Here is a 19,901-nt window from a genome sequence, read left to right on the forward strand (position 1 = left end):
CCTCTTCCCTTGAAAAGAGTCGACTCCTGAGAATTCTGGAAAATAAGGGGTTTTTATTTGTAGCTGTAGCCACAACCTGGCAGCAGGGGAGGGTGGGAACATCCAGGCCACTCAGCCCAGGCTCCCAGAGAGTCAGGACCTCTCCCGGCCTCAGCAAGCAGAGTACAGAGGCTGCTCAGGGCCAGCCACGGGCGTCGGTGCAGCAGTGAAAGCAGCAGCACTAAACTGGTGCCCCCCCAAGGTGGGTACCTGGGGGATGGTGGGCGGGCGATCCCTGCAGGACGGGTGAGGGCTGGAACCCAGGGCAGGGCTCACCGTCTGTAGGCTGTGCTGGGGCCCTGGGGCAGGGCACTTGGGATACTGGGGCAGGGTTTGGAATGGAAGAGGGCAAGACATCAAAACAGTAACAGGTGGGCGAGGCTGACTGGTCTCAGTGTGGGTGGTCCACGACGGGAATGGACGTGCAGTCTGGAGGCAGGCCGGCCGCACTCAGGTCTGGGCTCTGGCAGTGTGGCACTTGCGGCAAAGCACGTGGCCATCCAGGGGGAAGCAGCCGTTGTCGTCTGCCTCAATCGACAGGGGCTTCCCACAGTCCTGCAGAGGACAGACAAGAAGGCACTGGCTGAAGGGCCCCCCCGCCCCCGACCCTGCTCCACCCACTGTGCCGCCTTTCAATTAGGTAGAACAAATGCTTCAGGGCTCACAGCTGGACATACACATCTTACTAACCACACCACCTCCCCACGCCCACGCCACTTACACTAGGCTGCCAGGCTTCTCCTACAAAGGATGGGTAGCAGGCCTCCAACATGCCCCCCAGTGAAGCCACGGGGCCTCCCCCAGCCTGTCTCAATCCATGCTGACCTCACAGACTCCCCCATCCACTGCCTGCCACAGTAGAACACCGCACTTCACCCCTCCCGTCCCCCTGCACCGAGGAGCTGACCTCGCACTTGTAGCACTTCATGTGGAAGTTCTTGTCCAGAGCGACCACGCGCACCGTCTCGTCACGGCCAGGCTCGGGCATGATGGGCTCCCCGCAGACAGAGCACCTGGGGGCATACTGCCTGGGAGGGGCAGAAAACAGGGCCCCACAGGCAGGGTCACTGGGGGCAAGGTGCCCCCCAGATCCCATCCTCCCCCAGTGAGGGCCCAGGGTATTGTGATGGAAATCGTATAACAAGGCAGACCTCTCTGCTCCACATCCTCACCCAAAAGGCCCTTGTCAAGCACAACCTCCCACCTCTCTGTGCCCTCCCCAAGTCCCAGGTGCACATACCTCTCCCACTAGCTCCCAAGCCCCCAGCACCCCATCCATACCACAGCTCCTGCAGGGAGCATACAGGAGATGCTCCTCCCACTCCCCACCCGTGCCCAGCCCAGCTACCCCCAGTGCCCTGCACCTCAACCCAAACAGAGGTGCAGTGCAGAGGGGTGTGGAGTACTGGCCAGCCAGGATGGAATCCTGGAGCTGAGCCTCCCCCAGACGCAGGGTCCAAGCTGGGAGTCAGAGTCTGCAGCTACATAATGGGATTTTGCTGGCTGGCCTGAAAAGTAGCCACCTTGTAAACACCCTTTCTAGGGGAGAAAGCAGCATGGCAAACAGCCCATCACACAGAAGTTCAAAAGCCCAGACTGTATGTGAAATACAGTTACCCCAGTATACATACCGCCGAGCGCCACACACACACACATATACACATGCGCGTGCACGCGTGCGTCAAAGGCTAGGGTGCGAGCAGCCAGCCCCAGGATTCACACCCAGGCCCTGCACCACGGCACTGCTAAATCCAGATGACCCGCTCCCTGCATCTAGTGACAGGACCAGGGGCCGGAACACGAGACCAAGGAGACGGCCTGGCTAGAGCCCAGAGAAGAGCTGGGGTGGTCCTCACTTGTGGTAGTCGGGCACGCAGTGGGGCTGGTTGGCCTGGTCCACGATGAAGGAGGTGCCCTCCAGCGGGCAGGCGCAGACCACACAGGTGAAGCACTGCGGGTGGTAGGCTTTGCCCGTGGCCCTCAGCATGCGGTCAGTGATGGGCTGCCCACACGTGTTGCACTTCTCCAGGGTGTCCTGAGGAGGCGGCGGGAGCAGGTTGGCAGGGAGCTGGCACCCAAGGGCCGCGTTTCCAAGGCCCACCCTCAGCCCCAGCCCCAGCTCACCGTGTAGCAGCTCTCGCAGTAGGGCGAGCCCTCCAGGCTGTAGAACTGCTGCCCCTGGAGCTGCTGCTCGCACTGGTGGCAGGTGAAGCAGCTGATGTGGAACAGCTGCCCCAGTGCACGGACTGCGGGCTGCGCGCGGGCCAGGGGCTGACTGCAGCGGCCACACGTCTCTGGAAGGCCACAGAGGACAGCCATGAGCAGGAGGCAGAGGCTGAGGCCTCAGCTGGCTCAGGCAGCGAGTGGAGCCCAGAGCACAACGGAGGGGGCGGTGTCGGTCCCCACGGGGAGCAGGGCTCACCGCTGGCAGCCACGTTCTGCCTCTGAGGGTGCTCCATGTCCTGCATCAGCTGCTGGGTCAGCTGCTCCAGCTCCTCCACCTCCTTCAGAGTCAGCGGTCCCGGGGCCCCAGGGGCGCGTACCTGAAACCCCAGCACTTTCTTTACACTCTGTAGGGTCTCCCCCTCCCAGGACCCCCCCCAGGTCAGCTGAGCCCCACTTCTTCCAGTGAGGACCTAGAGCTCCGTTCATTTCCCAGAGGCTCAGGCTCAACCCTCAAAGCTCCTCCTTCCCCGCCCTGCCCACCCGAACCCCAGCATCACACAGGTAGCGGAAGGGATGGGGTGGCCTTAGCCTGGACCTCCTACGGTGCCACGTCACCCGCTCCACCCAGCCCCCTCCCAGGGCAGTCACAGACAGGCCAGGACAACTGAGCGGACGGAGGCCATACACACAGCAGCTCGAGTCACTGAAGCACCAGACACGCCAGAGCCACGCACCAACTCCACAGAGCATGCTCGGACAGGGGCCCGCACGGAGGGCCACGCAAGGGCGTGCACACACGTGCGCGCGCACACACACCTACCCGGCCTGCCTGCTGCTGAGCAGCCCCTGTCAGCGTGAGGATACAACACAGGCGGGAAGCACAGGTTAAACCCCCAGAGCTATCTGCAGGAGCCTAGCCCTCAGCCCCAGCTCCCCACGCACAGCACTGACCCCACTCCCTCCCCAGGGGGCTACCCACCCCTGGAGACCAGGGGTGGCGAAGGAGTTGAGGACAGGCACTGCTGGTACCCTGAGAACCTGACCTGACCCACGTTTCCATGAGACATTCCCTCAGGAACGCTGGGCTGCTCTTCTTGCTTTCTGGGTAAGTCTAGAAGGACCGCAGCCCCTGTCACTTGAGTGTTCACCTGCTAATGCCTTCATTCCTGCAACACCCACAATCCACAAAGCCTCCCTGCCGCCTCTGCCCACAGCCCCTCTCCCCACAGCCCTGTCTGTATCCAGCCCTACATCACAGCCACACTCCACTCCCCCAGATCTCAGCAGTCTTCTCCTAGGATTCTGTCCTCTCTGACACATGTCCCTGAAATGCAAGCTTTGCTTTGTTCCTGTTCCCATCTCCCCTTCCTAGTATCTTGGGGACAGAGCAAGGGTACTGAGCCAGCCCTTGCTTTCTAGTGCAAATGCCTGTTCCGGTCTTTGGAAGGATGAACTTCTGTTCTACATCCCTTCCCCCGGGGTGTCTTCCTCTGCCTGCCAGCGTCAATGTCATTGCCTTAGACCTCTAGCTCCGCAACTCCAAGGCTGGAAACTTCCTTCCACCATAGTTGCCCTTCCTCCACAGCACAGCTCAGACCTGACATTGCCTGTTTGCCTCCAAGACCCACTGTAACCACCACCTGCCTTTCCCTTTCATCAGTCACCCCTACAAAGTGACCCTATGCAAAAGGCTTTAGCTCCTCTCAGTCCCCACCCACCCCATGCGCCTTGTCCATCAAGCCCCTGAGCCAGGCTCTGTGACCAGCTGTTTCTACAGGGCTCTCTCACTGTCACCCTCAGCTATCTGGCCCAATCTCTAACCCTGGGTCACACCACCGCCCGCTTCCTGTTTCTGCCTCCAAGCTGCAGAAAGTAGGTGGAGAGTGAACACTGCAGTGAGAGTCCACAAAACACTGCAGCGCCCTCCACGCACCCCTGCAGCCTCGGCTTGCCTGTCTGGTATTTGGCTCTATCACTCCCAGCTGCCTTCCCCACAGCAGCTGTTCCAAACCCTTTCCACCTCCCCAAGTCCCCCAGAGCCTCACCCCTTGCACCCACCGATGACCTCATCTCCCACATTCCTGAGAAGCCAGAAACCAGCTGACGCTCTCTCCTTGTGCTTCCTCTCCACAGTAACCCTGGGGAGACCCTGCTGTCTGGGGATGTCTGGGGGTGGGGGTGACCGAACCCCATCTTGAAAGTCATCGCTGACTGCTCCTCACTGGCCCTTCCTCCTGGTCTACCCACGTCCCTCAGCCCTTCTCCCCAGCGAAAACCACACACATACACGCACGCTCACACATTCTGACCTTAGTCCCTTTCTCCACCAACCATTGAGAGCCGGCTACACCACCACCTCCTTACATCCTGTCCCCTCCACGGGACACAAATGGGCCACCCAAGGCCATCTGCCATGCCCTAACAGACCAATCACTGGCCTACTGGAGTGTCCCCACACTCCTCGAGCCCCAGGCTGCGGGGGCCCCAGTCATCACCCTCTCTCCTCCATGATTCCATTCCAACATGGGGTGCTCCTCCTCAAGCCTTTCCCCCACTTCTTTGCTGGCTCAACTTACCCCCACCCCACCACCATCAGCCAAGCCAGGGTTCCATCCCAGGCCCCCAGTTCCCCTGGTCCACCCCGACTGCAGTGTGACTGCACATGATTGCCATGTGCACCTCATCTCCAGTTGTGGGCCTCCTCCCGAACCCTGGGTCTACGTGGCTAACTGAATGACAGTACCAGCTGGAAGGCAGGCTTTCTGGAACCCATTGCTCAACATGCTGACAGCTGACCCCTCTTCTTCCTGTCCAAACCACTTCCGCTTCTGGACTTACCTATTTTGTCAGCAGTGCTATCATTCCTGACACACCCCCACTCTGGCATTTTTTTCTCTTCCCCTTCCCCCTCCAACTGCTTATCAGTTGCTGCATCCCATGGGCTCTTCCTTTTTAACAGTGCTAAACATGGGTCTTATTTTCCATTGAGATGAATGTTACTGCTGCCTGGGAGTGAACTCACACACATCATTACCTCCTTGCCTCTACCACACGTCTCTGCTAGGAACTTTCCAGAAAGCTCCCAACAGCACTGGCCTCACCAGCCCTGGAGACCCAGCCACACACCTACCCCAAAGCACTGACCCCGCAGTGCTCACCAGCTCCCCGGGTGTGCCTACTCCCCGTAGCCCCCACCTAGTCTCTAAGTATAGCTCACGAACTTTCCCACAGGAACCTACTGCTTTCTGCTTTCCAAACACCCCTGTGTAGCTGTGCCTTGCATTCTGCTCATGCCGTTCCCATCAAATGCCATTCCCTTTCCTCTCGGATTCTTAAGTCCTGCCGGCCCTTCAAGACACACCAGCCCAGGAAGGCTTTCCTAACTTGCCAGCCCCAGGCTGGCTCCCTGTTCTGAGTTCCTGTAACTTGTGCAATTCCGCAAATCTCACTGGCACCTGGCATTTCTTCCTGTACAGTACCTGAGTATCCTCAGACATGGATGCTATCAGATGACTCTCTGGATGCTTGGATTAGAGGTCCCTCAGGGTCGCTTTAACTCACAAGATCTCATCCGAACTGCAGGGCACGCTTTGCCTCGTGCTTTTCCATTTAGGGCATTTATGTAATACCGAACCCAGCACTTCGCAAGCATTCATCCAATTACTCTTCACAACCACTATATGGGGTAGTGTTAATTTTTAAAGGGGAAACTGGGGCTTGGAGTTCACCTAACTTGCCCAAACAGCAGATGAGATGTGGAGCTGGGGATTCTATCCCAGCCCCATCTGACACCCGGAGGCCAAACCTCTCTGGGAGATCACTTCGCTCCCTTGTCCCAGACTCCAGAGCACAGAACACAGTGCCTGGCATCCAGCTGATGTTGGCTCAGTCTTTGTTTACTGGGGCTGTGGCTCTTATCTCCAGATGGGCCCTCGGGCAGTGAAAGGACCAGAGGAGCTGCGAGATTAACTTAAGGCCCAGGAATGGGGAAAAACCAACATTGGACCGGTGATGTCATCCTCCCCTTTAACCTCCCAGGGCAGAAGCGCAAGAGAATGTGCACCAAATCCTCTAATTCCAAATCTGGAGCCACGCCCCAGCCAGCCCCTGCAGAAACTCTCTCCCTTCCCATTGTCTGACCGATGGACCCACCACACTGATGCCCACCCCATCTCTCCCAAGCCACCTCCACTGTGATTCCCTCCCCCAGCACCCTGGTCTCGGCCCTGACCTATCTCGCCCCCTCACCTGGTTTTGCTTCTGAGCAGGTGGGGGCACTGGGTGCTGCTTCTCCTGCACGCGGGGCTTCTCTTTCTGCTGAGCATAGGTGAAGCTGGGGGGTTGAGGGGAACCCGTGCCAGTGGAAGAAGCAGCTTCCGGAGGTCCCAGCTTTTGACTGGGCTGTGACCCAGGGCCACCGGGGGCTCCAGGGCTGAACTTGGAAGCCACGGGAGTAAACTTGGGAGCCACTGGAGAAAACTTAGGGGCTGGTGCTGGAGGTGGAGCTGGAGGACCTCGGGACTGCGCGTTAGCGGAAGACACAGGCTGGGAATGAGCCTGGGGCTGAGGCTGCACATGCAGCTGGACCTGAGGCTTGGTCTGGGGCTGGGCCTGGGGCTGAGCCTGGGGCTGGACATGGAACAGCGCTTGGCTCTGAGGCTGGGACACGGGCTGGGAGCTGGGAGGTGCCTTCCAGGGGGGCAAGGGTGCTGTGCCCCCGGTCGCAGGCTTAGTACTGGACTTGGGAATGAATGGAGTGGCAACTGGAGGGGGCACATATCCAGATGACACCTGCAAGAGAGGCAGAGGGAGAGAAGCAAGTTAGAGGCAGGGGCTGCCCTCCACGCTTCCTTCTCCAGTCTCTCCTCCCTGGCACTCAGGGTGCCTACTCCCCAGGCCCTTACCCGGGCTTTGAAGGGATCATTCTTGGTCATGTCATCCAGCAGTGAGGACAGAGAGTCGATCTCCAGGTCGATGCTGCTCACCTTCTCCCTGGGCTACAGGATCAGGGGTCAGAGCATCCATCCCCGTCTCCCATTCCCACGCCACCCCTCCCGCAACAGGGCAGAGGTACAGGGGCAGGTCACAGCAGGCCCCCTTCTCTCCTTTCCTTGAGGCGTCCCAGTGCACTGACCCCTCCCCAGGCCTCCATACCTGCGGCGGGGGCGGCATGGGGGCCTCGGGCGTGCCCTCATCCTCCAGCGGGGGCGGTGGAGAAGGAAAGATGTCCTCCTCGGAAGGTGCAGGGGGGAACGGTTCCTCGATCGGGGGAGGCGGCGGGGGGAAGGCACCTCCCAGCGCACCCTCCGCGTCGTCGCCATCCCCAGGTGGGGGAGGCGGGGGTAAGGGAAAGTCTAGGGCGGGGAGAGAAGCGGCCATCGGCAGCGGCCCCGCCACCGCTGCCCCAAGCTGCCCTCCGTCCACAGCTCTGACTCTAACCCTAACCCAAGAACTGCCTCGGGGGTCCTGGAGTGTGCGGGAAGGGAAAGGAGGGGTGCAGGGCGCCCAGGGGGGCACAGGTCAGGAAAGGCCGGAGGTGGGGGGGCACGGCCGAGGAGTGGTGCGGCTCCCGTTACACTTGGGAAAACGGACCCACAGGGGAAGATTCGTGGCCCACATTCCCGCCTCCCACCCCCAGGCGGGGACTTGGAACGATCCCAGGAGCCCTGGCTCCCAGCCATGAGCTCCACGATGAGGTAAGAACATCTGCTCGGGACAGGGTGGCTGCACCCAGCCCCCTCCGCAGCTACCTTTGCAGGCGTCCCCCCGCCCCTTGCTCAATCCCACTGCCCCCACCCCGCCGCCCGCGGGGGTCCAGCCCCTCAGCCCTGCCGCATACCTTCCGGGGGCGGCGGGGGGATCTCGCCCACCCGGCCCATCTGTGCGCGCTGGGCCCCGGCTGCCGCTGGAGGCTCGCCGTCCCCGGGCCGGAAAGGATTTACTTTGGGCTTCGGTGCCACCACCGGGCCGAACTTCTTCTGCGGGGCGTAAAACGCCGGAGCCGAGACCGAGACGGAGATCGCGGGAGGCGGGCGGGGGGCCGCCATGGCCTGGCCGGGCTGCTGGGGGTGGGTCTCCAGGTTACGCGGCGCCGAACTGCGCTGGGCTGGGCAGGAGACTCCCCCGGAGGCCCGAGCGCCTCCCGACGACCCCCACCCGCCGCCTCCCGGAGCCCCGCGCCCCGCGCCTCACCGCGGACCGGAGCGTGCGCGCCGCGTCTCCAGTGGCCGCCTCGGCGCCGGGTCTGCGGACTGTGCGTCCCGGTCCCGAGCAGCCTCCAGCCAGGCGGGGGAGGGACGCAGGGAAGAGGAGGGAGGGCGGCAGGGGGCGGGGAGAGAGCGGCGCCGCGACCATACAAGGAGCGGCCCGGAGAGGGGGCGGGGAGAGACAGGGCGGGCGCGGCAGGAAACTCCCCCAGGAAGGGGCCCAGATCCTGCCCTGGGCCGAGGGCTCCGCTAAGGTCCGCCCGCCCCCGCCGCACTCCCAGCCGTGCTCGCAGCCCTGGCCGGTCGCAGACCACCCCTCCCTGAGCACAGGCCTCTGATGTCATTTCCTGACCTGCCCCCCCACCCCCAACTCCGCGCCCGTCAGCGGGTGCCGGAGATCTGACTCACTGGCCCCACTCCGGGCTGAGCCGGCGGAGGTCGAAAGGGTCCCCCGAGGCAACGGAGCGAGCAGCCCCCTTGCGCCTCCGCCCTGGCCCAGCCGCCTCCTCTGGGGCCTGCAGTTACCTGCGGCCCTGCCACCCTCACGGCTGCACCTCCCACGCCGTCGGCAGCACCGCGCCCCGAGAACCCACCGGCCAGCGCTGGCTGCAGGACCAGGACCAGGGCCGTTCTCGTCCCGCGCCCTCCTGGCAGGCCCTTCGGCGATCGGTGGCTGTGTGAGCCTGAACCTCTTGCGACCTAGGGGTATCGTAACTTCCAACCCTAGGCAGCCTCTGCAGGCTTCTAGGAATTCGCAACACTGGCGCCCCCGGCTGCGGATCAGTTGCGCCAGAGATATTCTGGACCAGCGGGCCCGAGGGAGGTAGGTAGGGGGCTGCTCAGCCCTGGCCAGGGCAGCCGGAGGATCTAGTAGGACCCGGGGAGACGTGGACGCGAGCAACAAGCCTGCCACAGCTGAGCCTCCGCCGCGACCCACGCCTTCGGGAGCCTCCCGAGCGACACAGCTCGGTAGAGCCCCCACTCATCCGACCGGGTTGCTCAGCCCCAGGCTACGCCAAGGAGACCAAACCTGAGTGCCACTTTTTATTTTTTAATTGCGCACGGAAACTTACCCAGTGGCTGAACTCCACGCTTGCAAAGCTATGGAGTCTAGGCCTTTGCCCTCTAGTCCAGTATCCACCCACTCTCCACTCTCTCATTCCATCAGCCCTGAGTGACATCTGAAACAGACCTCTTGTTGACTCAGTGTCTCCGCCCTGGCCCTCCAAACCGACTGAACCCCACTGCCAAGGAGCATCTGGGAGATGCTTTTGAGAGCATCCAGACTCGCCCCTTACTTCACGCTGGGGAAGTGGAGGCTGCCCGCTGAGGGGGTGGGCCCGGTCACACCCACGAAGCAGCCGGCTTCCTCCAGCACCTGCCGTCAGGTGGAGCAATGCTAGGGCCAGCCTGACGCCCAGGCCAGCCGGCCTCTTCCCACTTCCCCTTCTCCACTTGTGAAAGAGCCATGGTGTTTCACCCACCCCGCTTACTGCATTCTACAGAAGTAAATGAAATGCCATGTCTGCAAGTGCTATATAATCCTCAGTGTTATTATTTTTTAAAAGACTTATTTATTTGAGAAGCAGAGTTACAGAGAGAGGGAAACACAAAGAGAGAGGTCTTCCATCTTGGTTCACTCCCTAAATGGCTGCAACGGCCAGAACTGGGCTGATCTGAAGCCAAGAGCCTGGAGCTTCTTCCAGGTTTCCCACGAAGTTGCAGGGGCCAACACACTTGGGCCATCTTCTGCTGCTTTCCTAGGCCATCAGCAGGGAGCTGGATCGGAAGAGGAGCAGCGACACTTGAACCAGCACCCATGTGGGATGCTGGCATCACAGACGGAGGCTTAACCCACTACGCCGTAGCGCCGGCCCCTCAGTATTATTAGCATCCACATCTCAGTTCTGCCAAGGATGGAAATTCTGTCACAGTTAAACTGAGGAGTTCCCCTCATGTGTCCTCTTCTGGGAATGCGCAACACTGTCTTCTTCCTGCTGCCTTACTAAGTCTGTGATCGTACTTAAGACTACGTGTTCATTGCTGTCTTGGTTTTTCTTTGCTCTGGCATCTTACCGTCTCGTCACCAGTGTCTCACAGGCAGAAGCATGTGTGGCCATGTACGTTAGGAACTGCACAGGCACACAGCTCTCCGACAGCACAAGCCTGTCCTCCGCCAGTCCCTGTGAAGGGCTATTAGAAATTTGAGGTTGGATTTCCTGATTGAGTCTTGGGTTTTACAGAGCCCAAGTCTTATCACCAGTTCTTGAAAATACGCCCGGCTGGAGACAAAAAGTTAAGGTAGTTTCCAGATAGCTTCGCAGGAGTAAAAGTCCTCTACCCTCGCAGTGTCTCCTGAAGGAATGTGCTTGTGCAAATAGAGTATGTGTAATTGTTAGACAGCTGAGCCTGTTTATACATCCAGAAGGGAAGAGTGCGTAGGCAGGTTTAGTTTTACTGACAACCAAGAGCATTGGAGACACAGAATATTAAAGCTAAGAGTGCTACACTGGTCATTCCAAATAAAAGGAGAAATGGGGCCCAGAGTATCCCAGAGGCTAGAATCACTGGCCTAAGATATCTCAGATGCAGCTGCCGAGTCAATGCTATTAAAACACAGACAGCAACAGGAGCAGCAGTGAGATTCTTAGGTGCTTTTGTTAGACAAGCAATTCTAATTGATATCCTCAGGTAGCAGGTGTAAAGTGCAGAAAATAGTAGCTGTCGCTGCCGAAAGTGTGTTCGGCAGCTTGGGATGTGTGGTCAGAGAGAGAAAGTAAGAAAATGAAGGCTGGCCTTTGCTGCCTAAAGCAACTCTGCCTAGCTCCAGGGGTTTATATCTGTCTACCAGGTACCAGAAAGCTTTTTCAAGGGCACACAATTTAAGTAAGAAGTTTCTAACACTTAAACAAGAAAAAGGAAGCAACAGGGGAGTTATCAGAAATGAATTTCAAGATGGAAAGCAGAATGCTATCAGGTGGTTCTTTCCATATGTGGTTGCAGATGGGCAGCGGCTCCATACGTGCCAGGCACGGGGCTGAGCCTCCAACAACAGCAAAATCAGCACTGCCCGAACAAGAACAACCACAGTGAGACTAGCGCAGCCTGATGTAGAGCTTAGTAGCTTGTTTTAGGCACAAGGCTAAGCACTTTAGGTATGTTAACCTGCATTTACTCTTACAAACCTACAAGGACTATAGGACGTTATCCTGTATTTCAGTTAGGGAAACCGAAGCCACCTAGATGTTGGATTTTTCACCTCCTACATTGCAAGAATTTTTGTAACACCAGTATTTTGTTATTTTAAGATATTCCTGCCCCCTCCACACATCCTTACATTGCATTACTTCTTTTTTTTTTTTTTTTTTTTTTTTATGACAGGCAGAGTGGACAGTGAGAGAGAGAGACAGAGAGAAAGGTCTTCCTTTGCCGTTGGTTCACCCTCCAATGGCCGCCACGGCCGGCGCACCGCGCTGATCTGATGGCAGGAGCCAGGTGCTTTTCCTGGTCTCCCATGTGGTGCAGGGCCCAAGCACTTGGGCCATCCTCCACTGCACTCCCTGGCCACAGCAGAGAGCTGGCCTGGAAGAGGGGCAACCGGGACAGAATCCAGCGCCCTGACCGGGACTAGAACCCGTTGTGCCGGCGCCGCAAGGCGGAGGATTAACCTAGTGAGCCGCGGCGCCGGCCAACATTGCATTACTTCTTTTCTTTAGGTACAACAGCCTGGACCTTCAAGAGCCTAAAGTCTGCTTCCAACCCAGCTCCCCACTGTACATCCTTGGATCTCCATTTTCTTTTTTGTCTCTTCATCCCATGGCACTATCAAATTCTACCTATCCATCTGCATGCATATTAATACATACATTCTGTGTCTGTGAGTTGTATGCTACACAGTTATGCGTTGTTTAATGTGGAGATGTGTTCGGAGAACTGATCCTTAGGGACATATAGCTAGGCTATATGGTATGTACTGTGTATATGCCATCTGTCATTGACCAAAGTGCTGTGTGAAGCACAGGACTACACACATGTGTTTGTATAAAAGTAAATTTCTAGGTTTCTCAAGAATATTTTAAAATTTCTATTTGAGAGGCAGAGACAGAGTTCCCATCCTCTGGTCCACTGCCCCCCAGTTACCTCCTACAGCCCCTGCCATGGCTGCCAAAGCAGGGAGGTGGGAACTCAATCCAGATCTCCCACGGGGATGGCTGGAATCCAGCTACTGAACACTGCCCCTGCCTTCCAGGTGCACACTGGCAGGAAGCTGGAATCAAGAGCAAAGTCAGCTCAAACAAGCACAGCACTCAGGTTTGGAAGCAAGTATGCCAGTGCCCCAAGCCACATTATTTTTATTTAATATTTATTTTATTTGAAAAGCACAGTGACAGAGAAGCAGAGAGAGAGAGAGTGAGAGAGAGATCTTCCATCCACTGGTTCACCCCCCAAGTGGCTGTAATGGCTGGGCCTGGGCCAGGCCAAAGCTTGGAGCCAGGGGCTCTCTCTCAGTCTCCCATGGGGGTGGCATCTTGGGCCAACTTCTACTGCTTTCCTAGTGCTCCAGTTGCAGGCGTTGCAGCCAGCAGCTTACCTTGCTAGGCCACAGTGCAGGCCCCCCAAGCCACATCTTAACCACCAGGCCAAACACCTGCCCCTCAAGAACTGTTAACAGAAGTTAGCACTAGGGAGGAACATGGGGACACAAAGGGCTTTTGGACTGCTGTATTTCCCCTGTGAACATGCCTTAACCTTATCATCCATCTAAAACAAGAAAGAGGAGAACCAAGAGAACCATCAGGTCTTTTTCTTTAGCTCCGAGTGCTTTCCTTGCCCTGAGAACTGTGTGCACGGGCCTGCAGTTTCCTGCTTGCTCCTGAATTCACTGCCCTCCTAGTCCCGTTGGCGTTTGCCTGTTGGCACAGAAGAGTCCCTGCCAGATAGGAGTGCAGACACAAGGATGATGCTGGGTGGGAACGGCGATGCGGTGAGGCTGAAGCACTAAGCCAGACCCAGCGGTCTTTGTGGCTAAGGCCAAGTAGGAGTAGCTTCCTGCTCTGCCCAGGGGCCACCCCACCAAGAAAAAGCAGAACCAACGACCACTCGTGCCTCCCTGTTCCTCTTTCTTCCAGGGTTCGCCCAGGAAGCTGAAACCAGAGCATCATCCTTGATGCACTTTCCCTCCCATTCCCCCAGTGCAGTTTTTACCAAATAACTTCTGTATTCTTAGCACCCTGAAAATGATGATAAATAAACCCAGCTTTCTTGCAGGAACTCTCCACCTATGGGGAGAACATTTAAGCGGATACTTTTTAGTAGAATAAAACAAGTGTTAACATTAGAAAGAAACTTTCTAATACCCCCCACAATAGTGCCTCCTTGATGTGGTTACACTAATTACACTGTTTGGGTGACCTTCTAACAGTCACCTTCATTGTTATCCCACCAGGTCTAAAGCAGTGTTGAGGATTCGAGAACGAGGGGTGCTAAATGGGCACAGGGCATCTAAGGAGCAGAGGTCCATCCATCCCAGGGCTGGGCCAGATGGGCACCCAAAGGCACAGCGAGCGTCAGCAAGCCGGAAATGTGTTGGTTGCGGGAGGCAGAGCGAGGCAGATGGTCAGATGGCGAAGAGTCAGCAACCAAGGGAGCTGAGGAGGGCAGACAGGAAGAGACTCAGGGCTCCAACAGCAGCACAGGCAGGTTGCTGGCACCATGGCCACCGCTAGAGGAGCATCTGCTGCTTCCCTAGCCCTGTGCCCAGAGGAAGCCAAAATCAGAGAGCCTGGCTGCAATCGGAGGGTTTGCCACAGAAACCGCGGACACTGTCACTAGTGGGAGTGAATGTTTAGGGGAGCGGGCTTGAATACAGATTCGCCACCTGTCTTGCCTCGGATGCAGCACACTTAATGTCTCCCCTGTTGCCCCCTGCCTCCGCGCTCTCTACAATCTGGGCTGAATGGGGAGACACCCACGAGGGGATAGGATCTGACCCAGGAAGTGGTGTTCCTGAGGAAACCCTCAGCGCTCACTCCTTAGGCTGCCCTTCCTGCCACTCGGTTTGTTGTTGTTTACCTGGCCACCCCGAGGTGTGAGCATTGTCTCAGGAAGGGAAAGGGGGCTCCAGGAGCACAGAGCAAGCCAGTGCGCAGGCCTTTGTACCTGAGTGTGAGGATGCCAGGCCACGGCTCCAGGCTGCATAGCAGGAGCAGAGTAGGGTTCAACGCTGTGCCTGGCATAGGGCCACGGTTTATATACAAGTGCTGGCTGACATCGCATTCCAGAACCACTCAATTCTCACAGCAGATCAAGGCAGGCACTGTATTAGGTAACATTTATGGGCCTTTATGAAATATCAAATCGTTCATTCACTGCACACCTACTAGGCACTGGGAATCCAATATTAAAGACGTGATCCCAGCCCTCCACAAGTGTCCACACCCTTGAAGGACTGACTAGGGGAGAGATACAGCCACCAAGTAGCAACCAATGTAAACTGCAGCTCCTTCCCAGGTCCCCAGCGAGGGTGGGGGGGGGTACTGTATGATGCACCTGACAGAGTACGTCTATGTCACTGGAGGATGTAACCCGGCTGGCGGGCACAAGGAAGGACTTTCCAAGCCGAGATCTGAAAGAGAAGCAGGAGCAACCAGGCCAGGTGGGAGGGGAAGGCATGCCTGTGACTGCTGTGGGCAGTGTCCAGGCAAGGACCGAGGGAAGGCAGGAGTGGTGGGGGTGTCTGAGAGTGAGGTGCAAGCACAGGGTGAGAAAGGCCAGGCCGGGGCGTGTGGAGACTACACAGCATGGGAAAGAGTTCCGACTTTATCCCGAGAATAATGGGAGCCACCGCAGAGTTTTCACTTTAAGAGAACAGCTTGAAAAGAGCTGGGCAGTGTGGACAATAACAGGAAGGGCCAGTTCAGATGTAGATAGACCAATTAAACAGACTTCGGTAGGGTAGGGCGGGTGGTATAAAGGGAAGGTTTGTGCAGGGGGACAAAAGTGGGCAGATGGATTAGAGAGCTTTTCGGGATTTGAAATGTTCCATCTGAGGATCCGGCAATGAGCTGAATATGGGGAGGAAGGGAGAAGGAGGCACCACAGGCCCAGCTTCTGGTGTGACCTTTATGGGGTGTGGTGCTCCCCACTCAGAGGGACGGGCCTGAGAGTAAGACTGTGATTTCAGCGTGCATATGCTGAGAATAAGATATGCCCCGTGCACAGTGGGCAGTGGGATATGTGTCCAGGGCTGAGAAGAGAGCGTTATACTGAAGGTCTGCACTGATCAGTCCCCTGCCTCCAAATAGTGATTTAAAGCTGTTATTGGCTTTTAAAAATCATCTATCAATTATTGCATGAGAAGTCCAGAGTGTTGAGAATGACAGGCTCTGATGGACCTCAGCATTTGATGGATGAGTAGAGGAGGGAATGTATTAGTCAGCTTTTTGTTATTATAAAGAAATGCCTGAGGCAGACTACTTTGTAAAGAAAGGAGATTTATTCTGGCTCATGGTTCTGGAGGTGCAAAGTTAGGGACTGCATCTAGTCATGGCCTCACTGCTGGCAGGGTCCCAAGGTGGTCCCAGGTCCCAAGCAGTCTGTGTGTGGGGGGGGGGGGGGCGTCTGATCCTTCTTATAAAGCCACCCACATTCAACCATGAGGACTCTACCCCAATGTCCTTATCTAATCCTACTCACTACCCAAAGGCCTCCCCTCTAACCATCAGAGTTGACTTAAGTTTCTACCCTCTAAGACGTCTCAAAACACCAGTTAAAGGTGAACACACAGAGCCTTGGGGGGCACTCAAACCAAAGCAGGGAGGTGTATACTGTTAGTAAAAGGCTCCCTTTCTCAGACTGCCAGGCCTCGAGTCTTCTCCATCAGGACCAAAAGAAGCTAACGATCCCCAGCTCACCCACTTTCCACACCAGTAAAACCAGTCCTCTGGAGCCCACAGCCCATTCTCAGCCAATGTTCCTTGTCCCACTGATTCTCACCTTGTCTTTTTTCTTTTAAGATGTATTTTATTTATTTGAAAGACAGAGTTACAGAGAGAGGTAGAGACAGAGAGAGAGGTCTTCCATCCACTGGCTCACTCCCCAGATGGCCGCAATGCCCGGAGTTGAGCGAGCCGATCCGAAGCCAGGAGCCAGGAGCTTCCTCCGGGTCTTTCCATATGGGTGCAGGGGCTCAAGCACTAGGGCCATCTTCTTCTGCTTTCCCAGGCCACAGCAGAGAGCTGGATCGGAAGAGGAGCAGCCGGGACTAGAACCAGTTCCCATATGGGGTACCGGTGCTTTAGGCCAGGGTGTTAACCCACTGCGCCACAGCACCGGCCCCTCTCACTTTGTCTTACACAAACTTGGATGTCCTCCAAGGACGTAGCTCCTCTGAAACTCTCCCAAGTAACAGTAAATGGATTTTCCTCCCTTCCTTCCTACCACTAGCTCTGAATGTGGAACAGATATCCCTTTGAATCCAAACCGCCATGTCCCGACAGTACTTCCCCCTCCCTAAAACTCCCCAACATCAGGTCATCAAGCTATATGCTACTGCCCAGTCTCAAACATCCTCACGGCTGGAATAATGCTGTTCTAGTTCACTGTCACTGCACTCCAGAACGACTGTGCCGTTAATTCCCACTCATTTTGGTATCCACATAGATGAGCCTTGCTTTCACCTGCCTTGAATGTCCTTCCCTTCATGACTTTACCCACCTCAACCACTATCCCGCTGATGCTATCTTAAACCAGCCCTAGCTAATAGAAATATGAGAAGGATTCCAAAAATTCAAGAAAAATGGAATTAAAAGATAATGCACATTTTCTGTGAACTTTTTGAAGACCCTATGAATATGAGCCATGCACATATGTATTTAAAAAGTAAAAAGGTGACATTAAATTTAATAGGTTAAGCCAATATATTGAAAATATTATCATTTTAATCTTTACTTAGTATATACTAAGTTGATCTTCTGTATATAAAGATAATTAAAAATGAATCTTAATGAAGAAAGGGATGGGAGAGGGAGTGGGAGATGGGATGGTTTGAGGGTGGGAAGGTGGTTATGGGGGGAAAAATCGCTATAATCCAAATGTTGTACTTTTGAAATTTATATTTATTAAATAAAAGTTTAAAAAATAAAATAACAATCACAAGCAAAAAAAAGAAAATATTATCATTTTAACCTGTAGCCAATATTTTAAAATTATTCATGAAAGATGTAGCCTTTTTTGGCACTAAGTCCTAGAAATTTGCTGTGTACTTTACAGAATATCCAGTTGGACTAGTCCCACTGCAGGTGGTCAGGGTGCATCGCACTGTGTGACTCTCGACAGGCCTTGTAGCATCTCTTCACAATCACAACTAAAAGCCACCCTGTCTCTGACCAGCTCCCATTTTTTTCCAGCTCATTTTCTTCTTTTTCCCTAACTCTCTGGGGCCCACCAGGACCTATAATCCATGTCAGCTTTTGTCTCCACTTCCCTGCACGATACTCCCTGTAGCATGCTTTAAATTCCTTGGACAATCTTAGTCACCCCTTTACAACTGTGCTCAAATCCCGGTGCCTCTCTCTCACTTTGTGGTGCTCACTTGGCCGATCTGAGGTCTGGTTAAATCCTATTCCATCAACTGCACACCTGCACCATGAAGCTCAGTGGAGCTGAGGACAAACACACAGCTCTCTGACCAGTCTCACTGGAAAATTCGTGAAGATGGACTTATGGTGCCCTCTGGCAAGTCTGCTTCCTGATAAGTGGGACAACTTCCCTTGTCTGCTCATTCGCATGCTTGCTCTCTCTCTCTCTCTCTCTCTCTCTCTCTGAGGACTTGTAGACTCTCTCCTCTTATCAGTGTTTCCTTCCCCATCTCCATGCCCAGCTGATGACCTTGCTTCCTGTTGCGCTGAGAAAGTTGAACAAATTGAAAAGACCTTGCCTGGTCTCCACTCGGCGTCTTCCCAAGTCAGTCCCGCATATTCTGTGGAGCCACCTCCTGCTGCTCTTTCTGTTCCAGCCACATCAGCCTTCCTGCTGCTCCTCCAATGGCGGGGCACATTCCCACCTCAGAGCCCTGAACTTGCTATTCCCTCAGCTTGGAATGCTCTCCCACAGACATCTGTAGGGGCCACCATTGCCTCTTTCCTTTGCTTCCTCACATGCCTCCTGAGGCCCTCCACGGCCACCCTATTTAAAATGGTCTGGACCAAACCCTTTTTCTCTCCTCTCCTTTCTCTTAATGGCATGTTCACTGGAGTATCCCTCCATATCTGTGGGGAATTGTTCCAAGACCCCAGTGGATGCCTGAAACTGCCAATAGTACTTAATCTTTTTTTTTTTTTTTTTTTTTTTGACAGGCAGAGTGGACAGTGAGAGAGAGAGACAGAGAGAAAGGTCTTCCTTTGCCGTTGGTTCACCCTCCAATGGCCGCTGCGGCCGGCGCACCGCGCTGATCCGATGGCAGGAGCCAGGAACCAGGTGCTTTTCCTGGTCTCCCATGGGGTGCAGGGCCCAAGCACCTGGGCCATCCTCCACTGCACTCCCTGGCCACAGCAGAGGGCTGGCCTGGAAGAGGGGCAACTGGGACAGAATCCGGCACCCCAACCGGGACTAGAACCCGGTGTGCCGGCACCGCTAGGCGGAGGATTAGCCTAGTGAGCCGCGGCGCCGGCCAGTACTTAATCTTATGTATGTATGTTTTTTCCTGTACATACATACATACCTATGGTAAAGTTTAACTTGTAAGTTAGACACAATAAAAGATTGACAACAACTTATTAATAATAAAGTAATTACAGTAATATACAGTGGAGGCTGGCACTGTGGCATAGTGGGTAAAGCTGCCACCTACAATGCCAGCACCCAATATGGGCACCCATTCGAATCCTGGCTGCTCCACTCTCTGCTGTGGCCTGGGAAAGCAGTAGAAGATGGCCCAAGTGCTTGGGTCCCGGCACGCATGTGGGAGGCCCAGAAGAATCTCCTGGCTCCTGGCTTCAGATCAGCCCAGCTCCAGCTCTTGCAGCCACTTGAGGAGTGAACCAGCAAATGGAACACTTTCTCGCTCTCTCTTTCTCTCTCTCCCTCTGCCTCTCTGTAACTCTGCCATTCAAAACAATAAATAAACCTTTAAAAAATACAGTAATAAGAGAGGTGAATATTCTCTCTCTAAATATTTTATTATACTGTACTCACCTATTTTTGGAGCATAGTGGGCCACAGATAACTGAAATCACAAAAAGCAAAACCATGGATAAGAGGTGACTATTCTATGTCATTCAGCTCTGGGTTTGGACACCCAAAAATTTTTGACTCTTAATTCGTATATTGCTGTGCCCTCCCCACCACTTCTCACTAGACTATAAGCTTCACGATAGCATGGGTTGTGGCCGAGCATCTAGAGTCGTGCTGGGTAACATATGGTGGGCACTCTGTAGATATTTGTAAGATGGAACAAATGGACGAATGAATGAACTAATCCACCAACCAGAA

At 55.4% G+C, this 19,901-nt stretch overlaps 1 protein-coding gene across 2 annotated transcripts; it reads right to left on the bottom strand.

Annotated features, from left to right (window-relative positions):
* Positions 1 to 33: 33 nt before the first annotated feature.
* Positions 34 to 8,677, bottom strand: ZYX (zyxin). 2 transcript variants are annotated; one of them, XM_051849015.2, is made up of 10 exons: positions 8,398 to 8,677; positions 8,045 to 8,264; positions 7,360 to 7,559; positions 7,110 to 7,202; positions 6,454 to 6,996; positions 2,462 to 2,582; positions 2,164 to 2,333; positions 1,896 to 2,074; positions 947 to 1,067; positions 34 to 594 (listed from the first exon to the last, which is right to left on the bottom strand). In XM_051849015.2, the coding sequence occupies exons 1-10, from the start codon at positions 8,557 to 8,559 to the stop codon at positions 490 to 492; spliced, it is 1,914 nt and encodes a 637-aa protein (XP_051704975.1). In that variant the 5' UTR covers positions 8,560 to 8,677; the 3' UTR covers positions 34 to 489. The 2 variants fall into 2 exon arrangements, with proteins under 2 accessions (XP_051704975.1, XP_051704974.1); XM_051849014.2 differs by having other exon boundaries at positions 8,045 to 8,267; positions 8,398 to 8,589.
* Between the last annotated feature and the right edge of the window lie 11,224 nt (positions 8,678 to 19,901).

This window comes from Oryctolagus cuniculus, chromosome 3, assembly GCF_964237555.1.
Source record: "Oryctolagus cuniculus chromosome 3, mOryCun1.1, whole genome shotgun sequence".
NCBI classification, from domain to species: Eukaryota; Metazoa; Chordata; class Mammalia; order Lagomorpha; family Leporidae; genus Oryctolagus; species Oryctolagus cuniculus.

Coding starts and splice junctions, on each gene's coding strand:
- ZYX (XM_051849014.2), bottom strand. CDS start 8,559: ATGGTCGCGGCGCCGCTCTCTCCCCGCCCCCTGCCGCCCTCCCTCCTC. Junction 7,560..8,044: donor CCCCCCGCCGCCCCCGGAAG/GTATGCGGCAGG, acceptor TCCCCGCCCTAG/ACTTTCCCTTACCCCCGCCT. Junction 2,583..6,453: donor CTGCTCAGAAGCAAAACCAG/GTGAGGGGGCGA, acceptor CTGGGGTTTCAG/GTACGCGCCCCTGGGGCCCC.